The sequence below is a fragment of the Solanum stenotomum genome, chromosome 6, assembly GCF_019186545.1.
Source record: "Solanum stenotomum isolate F172 chromosome 6, ASM1918654v1, whole genome shotgun sequence".
Lineage (NCBI taxonomy): Eukaryota > Viridiplantae > Streptophyta > Magnoliopsida > Solanales > Solanaceae > Solanum > Solanum stenotomum.
Genome location: NC_064287.1, coordinates 35655613 through 35665677, shown reverse-complemented (window position 1 = coordinate 35665677; position 10065 = coordinate 35655613). Strand labels below are relative to the sequence as shown.

Below are 10065 nucleotides of genomic sequence, written 5' to 3'. Positions count from 1 at the left end.
ACCAATTCACAATTTTGTCCATTCAAGGCTAACATCCCACATCCTTCAATTCACTAACAATTCTTAACAATTCCACATAGATAAATACATATATGAACAGTCCACAACAATCTACACAATAATCGTCCATCAATTACACAAAATCAATACACCCACTTTAGGCCAAATTTAGAGAATTTGAGAAGACATGGGTTCATGGGGATTTCTTTCTAAAAACCATTAATAATCATTAATAACCATATAAATCATCATTTAAAACCTTTTTATGCAAGAACCCATGCTAGAATCGAAATAGGTTTTTGTGTGTATTTGTAAAACCTTGAAAACCTTTTGATTGGGTTCCTTGAAAGAAAGAATAATCAAGGATAAGGATCCCCATACCTTTGCTATGATCTCCCACGAAATTTGATGAAGAAAGCCTTGAATCCAAAGCCCTAGCTCCCACTTCTTCTTCTTAATGGAGGATTGTAGAGAGGGAAATGTTTTAGGGATGGGAATTGAATTAATGGTATCTAGGAAATAATATATGTCCTTTGGAAGAATGGTCCAACACTTAGAAAAAAAAATGAGGCGGGTGAACAGTAACCACGCCTACAGGAAATTGTCTTTTCCTGCCGAACAGATTTTACGAAAATGGGCATAACTTCTTCGTCCGAACTCCGAATGAGATGAAACGAAGTGCGTTAGGTAGCTAACTCAAAGGGCTTTCCATGGATATACTATTGGCCACCCAAATAATTTGTGTGATAGGAGATATGACCCTCCAAAGTAGACCCTCGAAAAAGGCTTCACTTGGAAATTTCGGATTTTGATATGGTTGCTCTAAAATTTGGGTTAGACCCATTTCCCACTCAATTTGACCCCCTAAACAAGAATATGAAGTCGGATTTTCAAAAAACGAAACGGATCTTTTTATATACAGCTAAACAAGTTTCCGGTAACTTCCGAAGCACATTTTTAAGAACTTTTTGGGTCAAATTCAAATATAATCATTTCATTAACTTCTCGACTCCAAACTCACACGCGAGGCTCTAGTTTCACTCTATCATTTTCCGGGTCGTTACAGCTACTTCATCAAAAAAAAAAAATTGTTAAGCTTATTATTCAAATTTTCGCTTAAATAAGCAATACTATTTACTATAACATATATTTTTGAAATTGGTAATCACGTGCAATGCACGTGACAAAAAACTAGTATATATTACTAAAAGTGGGAACATAAAAAGTTGAAAGTTGAAATACCATTTTGCCCCTTCACTAGATTAAAATATTGTAAATATTTAGTTAATTACATGTTTGAATATTAGTGATCATCAATTATTACATTGAGTAAATGGAGAGTTCATGTGTTCAAAGGAGGATTATTTACTCTTCCAGATTTTAATGGAGGTTCATTGCATATATTTAATATTCTTAAAGTTGTTCTCTTTTATCTGTTTTGGCCCTTTGAAACCTTCAAATAGTATTTAATTTAAAATTTTAAGATGTCTTTTGGTATTCCTCTATTTTTATCTATATAAATTTATTTATTTTTGTTTCATGAAACTCACATCCAAAATTATCCTTTTCATTTTATAGTTAAAGTAGTGAAGTCATCAACATCTAAAGTATATGATATATCTACCTTTGCCTGATTATATATCACTTTACGAAAATAAAATGATTTTTCTATTTGATTCATGCTTTAGTTTGACTCGATGGAGAAGACTTTTGAATTTTGAATGGATATGAGAGAAGGTGTCGACAAAAATTTGGAAAATTATGTACCGATTTTGTATTTCTTTTTTCATTTATATAATGTTATGATTAAAGTCTTAAGAAGGATGCGTTTGTTATTTTTTCTTCTATGTTAATTTTTTTTATATTTCTCTGTTAGTCTTCTTTAATTTAATTTTCTATAAATTATTATCATAACATTTATTTGAGATTGTTGCGTTTTAGTACTCATTACACGCATATTTTCATTGATTTTAATCGTCCTAACGAATTTATAACATATTGCATGAGACACACGTGCATTGCACGTGTCCAAAAACTAGTATTATTAAAAGTTGGAAGCTCACATCTTCAAAGTTGGATGACCAGTTTGCCCTTACAACAAATTAAAGTGTAATTAAATTTTCAATTAAATAATATTATTGAACTACATTTTTTTCCAATTAATTTGAAAGTTGAAAAGACTTTATGACTTAATTAGGAAATTTGAAGGGGTGCATGAAAAGTGAAAAGACTATTACCAGTTATGTGTGAAATTTTGAAGGGTTACATCACAATTAATAGGCTTATATCCTCCATTGTATGAAATTCAAATGGATACATCAGAACCATGATAAACATACACTCATATTTAATTGAGAAAATGGCACTTGTAATAAGGAGATATTATTTAGCTAGAGGAATTGAAAAGAAACTGTTGCGATCTCAAAAGCTACTAAGTGGGAGGAGGAAGAATCCAATGTAGATAACCTGACTGTGGCACCAAGGAGGGGTAAGCATATGAGAATTGTGCAATAATGTTGATGTTTTGTACAATATTTGTAACTATAAATTAAGATTTTTCTCTCTAACATTTTTTGACATTTATTTCTATCAAATTTGTAAGTAAATTATACTGTAATTGTTAGCAAAATTAAAATGATTTTTTTTTGAGTCGTTATGAGTTTTTTTTGTTGTTGTTTAAGTTTTTTTTAGCTTATATATGCAAATTATTTTTAAATTTGTATGAAACAAACATAGTTTAATGGACTTATAAAAATAGAAATATGTTTGAATAAACAATAGAGTAAAGTAGTTGATATATGGCGTATGTTCATTTTTCTCTGTTACTTTGTATAAATTTTTCATCTATTTCTTACGATAATATATATATGTGTGTGTGTCAATGCAAAATAAGATTATTATGGTGTTAATGAGCGTCACCATGTGTATTGATAATATTTCAATCATGGTCATATATATTCGAATTTATTTAAACTATGAATTAAGATTTTTCTCTCTTAATATTTTTTGACATTTATTTTTATCAAATTTGTAAGTAAAATTATAATGTAATTATTAGCAAAATTAAAATGATGTTTTTGTGAATTGCTATCAGTTATAAACTTTTTTGTTACTATCTTGATTGCCAAATAACAATTAACTTTAGTAAATAAAGGTTGTTCTTTTTTTGTAAATAAAGGTTGTTCGTTTTTGTTAAAGTTTATTTACAACTTATATGCAAACTATTTTTTTAATTTGTACCAAAAGATATTAAGAAGACGATGAAATTATTTTAGTAATTAGAGCCAAAGGTAGAAATTCAAATAAGGCATCGAGGCAAAAATCAAAATTACAAAAAGGTATTCAAGGATTTTCATGGGACAAGAACTTTTTCTTCATTGAACTACCTGAATAGGATCAACATTAATTATTTTCATAACTCAAATATAGAACATAAAAATATTCATATGAATTTTTAAACTTATATACTCAATGATATGGGATATACGCGCAAAGTGCACGCCCAGAAACTAGCATATATATAAAGACGAGAAATGTTTGAACAGAGATATATTGTAAATGAAAAAAATTGATTGATTACCTCCATTGCAAGGATTTTAAATTGCCAAAAATTGGTGGGATCGAGCCGCTCAATTGATTGTTAGCCAATCTTATCAATTTCCCTAATGCACTTGGCATTTCTCCACTGATTGAATTATTACACAATTCTCTACCATTTTTTGTTATTAGAAATTAAAAAGAAATAGCTAAAATTTTCATCTTACAATTAATAATGGGGAATTTGCCAGCTGAGGGACAAGAGAGTCCAGCACCTCCTAGGTCCCTCATTTGTCTAATTGTAGTGTTAAGTGTACAAAATTTCTGTCTTGTTTTTGCTGCTGCAGTGTTTTTTAGACCTATATTGCTCGGATTTTTCAAAAATGTCAAGGATTGCGTGTTGAATTGACCAAAAAGTAGTGTATTTTGGAAGAATTTGACACGTGTGCAACATTAAAAGTGAAGAGTTCGTGCAACTTAGCTTTAGACCACGATGTGAGTTCAAACACACATTATTACTTACAGTTTATACACATTCCTGTATCTAATTATTTAGAAAAATATAAAGAGACAATTAATCAATTTGGCACACAAAAAGGCTACTCCTGATCTTTGTATATATTTGTGACAATTTTATCTTACATGGCATCATTATTTCTGTACAAAACCCCGCCCCGCATTGGCCAGCCTACTTCTTGGAGGTCCATCGCCACGGGCTTCATAGCACAATTGCCATTTCTAGAGCAAGAGTTCTGATTCATCTCTCTAGAGTTGCGGCCACCACAGCCCGTCGTTCCTCTTGATGATCTCTTTTTCTCCATCTCGTACCTTTCTGCTCTTTTCCTCAGGCTTTGCCTTTTGATAACTGCACTCATGATTGTATCCTTTTTATGCTTTCTGTGCATTGAAATTGGCATGGCCTCAAGTCCCATCAGCTTTGCTACTACTCCTGGTTTACACCAAATCACTCTCTCTCCTGCTATTGTGGGGGGCATGTTTTGAGTTTGACTACTTTTCATGTCCATTTTGCGGTTGCAGTTTCTGGCAGTGTTTAGTAAAGGAGACATGTCACGGAAAGAAGACCGGTACATGGCATCTTTGCCATCAAGAGAAAATCGGGGATACTGATTTAACGCGTTCCTTGCTGTTCGTAGAATGTCAGAACTATTAACACATGACATTCTATGACGGACATGCGGCCCATATTGGTTCAGCTTTGCCATTTTCTCCTCCATGTCTAATTGGAGCAACATCTCCTCCAATGTTGTCTGGCTTCCTCCCCTTTCGTTTAGGATCACATCACTTGTATCCATGGTGTAATTAGGAGATGAAAGTGCAGGACGAGCAGAGGCTGCGGTTTGATAATTGAGTGTGGAAGTAGAGGTATCGTTATTACAGAAGCTTTTAAAGCCTTTCCTCATCTTAGCTCCCATAACATTTTTCAACTGAAAGAAAGATAAGTCCTTCATGATTCACCAAGCTAAGGGACTTTGAAATGAATGAATGAGAACATAAACACAAGTAGTCTAGTTCATAAAGAAAGACATGCAATGCAAGGCGTGACTGAAGTAAATAGGGAGCGGTGCTAGGTTGTTTTCTAAGCCTTAAAAGTATTCACATGATAAAACAGCTTAGCCTTCACAAGACCCCTCAGGATAAAGTTATAATAATGATGCACGAGTTCGTCATACCCATTCTACATCATTAAATGAGAACCGTCCATCACATAACAAAATTTTCTTTAATCGACTTGCACCGTTTCTCATGATTAATCACAGATCACATCCAGTTGACATACAGGAACTCTTTGGGTCGTTTGGTTTGAAGACAAGATCCAAGGAATTTCCCAGCTTTGATAAAAAAAATCTACTTCCATTATATTTCCTCACCGTTTGCTCTATTCCTTTCCGGGTAATTGGTCTTTCACAATGACCAATTTGAGTCTTGCTTTAAAGATAAAGATAGAATTTGAGTAACATAAATGCAAGATAACTCCAGTCTTGACACCAAACATAATACAATATCGTACAAGAAAAGAATTGGTTACAACAGTATCAACTTATCAGTATGTAACATAACTACTTAACATCAGCTTTCCAGAAATGTTGGAGGAAAGGAAACAAAGGAAATGAAGAGGGGAACTAAACTGGTGTTGAAGGGATTTTAATTGTGTTTATTAGAAGCTACACTCAGCAAGAATTTGATCACTCGGATCTCAATAGAATGAATGTATGTAACTAAAAAAGACATCAAGCGACATGTATTGCCAGAGGGAGAGTGAATTGATTGTACCTACACTATCCACTTCCAAGACTTATCTCAAAAAGCTGGCTCCCCGGTGAGGGATCTAGCCTGATAGATGATCAAGGTTGTATGTGCGAGCACTTAATTTATAACCAGAAGCAAAAAGCGTGACTAGAATATTAACTAACAATTGGTGCCACAGATAGCATCACAGCAAACCTAAGGTTACAAATATCAGGTAGACTAAGAAATATACACACAGAGACAAAAAGATCCTTATCCTCAGTCATTCAACAGGTATTCAGCCATCTGGAGATTCATTTGCCTTCACAAATCGACCCTTAACTCGCTTTCTAGTATCAGCTCTTGCCTTCCTCGATTCATATCGAATGTGCTTATCATATCTGTACATCACAACCCACAGACTCAGAGATGCAACAAATCCAAGTAGGGGCAAACTCAGAGGCGACTATGGAAAACTATGCTGAAAGGAAAACTAAAAGAGATAACCTACCTTCGTATTTTCTTTTTCTCCTTATAACGTTGCATTGCATTTCCCCTGTTCTTTGCCAGAAGCACCATATCAGCCTTGAGTGTTTCTTCACCGGTGTTGTCACCTCCCACAACAATGCTTTGGTCCATAAAGTTCAGATCTGTAGATACACCACAGCATTTCGGCTTAACATAACCTGAGTCAGATGAAGTTTTTATTCTTGGTAAATTGTTGCTCTCAGATGTCGCTGGCCCCTGGCTTGCCGCTCGGTTATTCGAATTATTCTGCAAGGCGATGAGCAAGTTATTTCTCAGGTTCAGGAGGAAGACATCATTGTATCATACAGTTTAAAGCATGCATCAGCTTCTTGGCAGTTCACTTGATGGAACCTCCAATTGTCATGATTCATGAAGGTGGTGACCAGAGAAATTTAAGAGTTCATTACAACTGGTATGGTCATATTCAGGTTAAACGCACAGCAGAATTACTTGTGCTCTATTATCCCTTTGCTGGAATTTACAATATGTGAAGCTAATATATATCTGATTCGTCAACACACAAAGGAAACCTCAATATTCCTCCGAAACTGAACAAAGTAATGCAAGTTGGTAAAAGAAGTCTCTGATCTGTCACTTACAAGTACAAGTGTGAGAATTAATGCCACAATCATTGATTCATGGGATTAAAACAATACATATTGAGATCAACTAAACGAAAAAGAAAATCAAAATTAATGTATGGCTAGAGCTTACACTGAAGGCTGTCATATCATCATGGGCAAGGGAGCAGTTAATGCCTGAGAGTCCTAATCCTTTTGAAGTTGCTAATGATGTTCCTTTTATGAGTTCACCATAGCTTTTCATCATGTACGCCATGTCGCTCTCACTGTAGTCTGCTTCCAATGAGCTAGACTGTTCATGGCTCCTCAACTGCCCCAGATTAAAATCCCATATCTGAAGAAACAAATACAACAAGGCAATGTATACAATCAGAACAATTGCCAGAACTGGATCAAAGATGTAGCAGAGGAAAAGAAGCTTGTACCTTTTCAGGTAAGTAAAGATGGTACAAGATGAAGTGTATCTCTTCCTTCTAAGTTTTTCTAGTCCACAAAAGCAAAAGCATAATTCTCCGACAGGAATTGTTACTCTTTAATCTTGTTGCAGGTTTCTAAAATCCTAATACTTTTTGCAAGAGAAGATTAAAGTGGAATGATTGATTTTAACAGCTCAAAGATAGTTCTCAATATCATATTCTCCTAAAATGGAAATAGAAGATTTTCTTAACACTGAGACAGAATAGAAAATTCAACACCATAGTATTAGGTATCTTTGTTTACTTGTAGATTTAGAATATTACCAATTCACAACCAACTCACGATCTGAAAAACTAGTCAGAAAAGGAAATTAGGTGTGCTGCTGGTACATATTTGACATAACCACATCCGTTAGTACAAGAAACTTGTCTTTCCAACCTCCAACCCCCTATCCCCAACATTCCAATATGATGGACGTTACCTCTACTTTTTAGATGTGCACTGGAAACAAAACAAGCTATCACAAGTTTCGTGCACATCTCAAATGTACTCGAAAGTCACTAAACAAAATGATGAAATAGGCATATCATCTCTTCTTTTCTCAACTCAATTGCATCATCATACTTGCAGATCCATGTGAATTTTCTATTATCAATCATATCACTATTAGTATTATGAAGAAATCTTGAAAAAAATTAAAATTCGACAGACAATGCAAAGAAAGCAGTTTTATTCTACAATTCTGCATAACACTTTTCACATTTAAAACACAATAGTAAAATGTATTGAACAATTCGTAATGAGACAACATAACTGGACACATTGCACTTCTTCAGGCTATGCAAAATGTCCTAGGTATGAGTGAATAGCACACCGTGAAAATGCCTAGAAGAATACCTGAGTGTTTTGATCAAAGGAATTTCCCCTCCACAAAATGTTCCGTTCCACCATTTGGTCACTGTCTATTGGATTATGAGGCATAATCGAAGAGGTAAATGGCACATTTTGCGGCTGTTGCTGCTCAAGCTTCTGATTGACACCATCCATGACCAACATATTAACATTTCCCTGCCAATCACTAGTGGCATTAGGTATCTTTGGAACCAAATCTTCAGCTCCAGCTCCAACCCCATCTGCCAAATCTCTCTTGAATAGCTCAATTAATTGTTTGAATATGACTTGTTTCTGCTTGCCACAAGTTGGAGTTTGTTTGGTGGAGTAAATAGCAGAATTATTAGCGCTAGGCACCATTAAATCCTGCAACAAAACAGAAGGAGGAGGAGGAGCCTCCTTAGACATCCAAGAAGGATACTCTAAAACAGTATGCTGCTGATGTAGTTTCTTTGAATCAATATCCAAACCCCAAGCTGAAGCAAGGTCAGAAGCAGAAGGGCATCCAGAGAACCCTTCAACAGGACTCCGATCGTGTGCACCAGAAACTGCACAACTTCCATGAGCATCCCAATCACATTCTTGACAGAGTACAAGTTTGTCGGTGTCACAACGAATTGACACAGGTTCAGAGCCACAATTATCACAGATCTGAGAACGAAGATGCTTCTTAGAAAGAGCATTAGCTGAATGAACAAGTTGGTCACAAAAAAGACAGAGCTTAGCCGTATCAGCTCGGCAGTAAAGGACGGCAATCTGCTGATTGCAGAAATCACAGGGACGGCTTTCCCCGGGGCTCATTATCACAATTCAAAGCACTGGCAAATCTTGATGTTTGTAATTCAAAGATATTTCTAGAAATGAATGTGTTTTATTATCTTTGAAATTGACAGACAAGACTACCAAAATCTCCTTTTTTTAGGGTTGGAATGTGAAAATATCTTTGTGAACTTTTTGCTGAACTGGCATACTCTTCTGACTCGACCAACCTTTTCAAATAATTATTACAATTACTAACTATTGTCCACTTTTAATTATTACAATTATTAATTACTATCTTCATCCACGTTTAATTGTTAGAGTTTTCATTTTTAAAATTAAACTATAAAAACTTTCACTATCATTTTACTATATATATTTTCATCATATTGATATGCAAAATATTGCATTTTATACTATTTTTAGTATAGTTTTTTAATATCAAATTAATGTATTTAATTTAATTTTAAAAATTAGTTAAATTGATTTTCGAAAAACGAAATCTAACCAATAAAAGTGGTCAGAGAGAGTACTATTCACTCACTTTCTTTTCGTGTTGTAGAGTCTCAAATTAATTTACAACTTACTTATACGATACCAACGTGGGGCCACATCAAATCACCCATATTTAATTAATTAAAGAATTAGTGTTAATAACATAGAGAGAGAGTCGCGTAATCTTTTTTATTTACTCCCTCCGTCCCATTTTATGTGGCAACATTTGACCGGGCACGGAGTTTAAGAAATAAATGAAGACTTTGAAATGTTTACCAAATTGCCCTTTAAAAAGTAGACTTTTTTTCTCTCTCCTCATAAATGTATTAGAGTATTATTTTGAGATTAAGTGGGACCAACAAGGATAAAAGAGGAATTGTACTTTTATAAACTTGTCATATAAGGAAATGTGACATTCTTTTTGGGACTGACCAAAAAGGAAATATTGCCACATAAAATGAGACGGAGGGAGTATTTTTTTGCAATATGACGACTCTTTCTATCACTTGCATTCTCGCCTCACTTAGATCTGATGCTCTTGAGCTGAGGGTCTCTTGGAAACAGTCTCTCTACCTCCACGAGGTAGTGGCAAGGTCTGCGTACTATTTAC

At 34.4% G+C, this 10065-nt stretch overlaps 2 protein-coding genes across 2 annotated transcripts; both read right to left on the bottom strand.

Annotated features, from left to right (window-relative positions):
• Positions 1-4119: 4119 nt before the first annotated feature.
• Positions 4120-5401, bottom strand: LOC125869082 (uncharacterized). Its single transcript, XM_049549645.1, has one exon. It carries the CDS (start codon positions 5004-5006, stop codon positions 4176-4178), a length of 831 nt encoding a protein of 276 aa, XP_049405602.1. The 5' UTR covers positions 5007-5401; the 3' UTR covers positions 4120-4175.
• A 548-nt stretch (positions 5402-5949) lies between these two features.
• Positions 5950-9178, bottom strand: LOC125869079 (zinc finger protein CONSTANS-LIKE 14-like). The gene is made up of 4 exons (XM_049549643.1): positions 8208-9178; positions 7027-7227; positions 6296-6558; positions 5950-6185 (listed from the first exon to the last, which is right to left on the bottom strand). Exons 1-4 carry the CDS (start codon positions 9000-9002, stop codon positions 6083-6085), a joined length of 1362 nt encoding a protein of 453 aa, XP_049405600.1. The 5' UTR covers positions 9003-9178; the 3' UTR covers positions 5950-6082.
• Between the last annotated feature and the right edge of the window lie 887 nt (positions 9179-10065).

What these genes read in the sequence shown, in the direction of transcription:
- LOC125869082 (XM_049549645.1), bottom strand. Translation starts at nt 5,006, where the DNA reads ATGAAGGACTTATCTTTCTTTCAGTTGAAAAATGTTATGGGAGCTAAG.
- LOC125869079 (XM_049549643.1), bottom strand. Translation starts at nt 9,002, where the DNA reads ATGAGCCCCGGGGAAAGCCGTCCCTGTGATTTCTGCAATCAGCAGATT. An exon ending in CCTTTGATCAAAACACTCAG is followed by an intron (nt 7,228 to 8,207) that starts GTATTCTTCTAG and finishes TTGTTTCTTCAG; the next exon opens with ATATGGGATTTTAATCTGGG. An exon ending in GAGAAAAAGAAAATACGAAG is followed by an intron (nt 6,186 to 6,295) that starts GTAGGTTATCTC and finishes TGTGATGTACAG; the next exon opens with ATATGATAAGCACATTCGAT.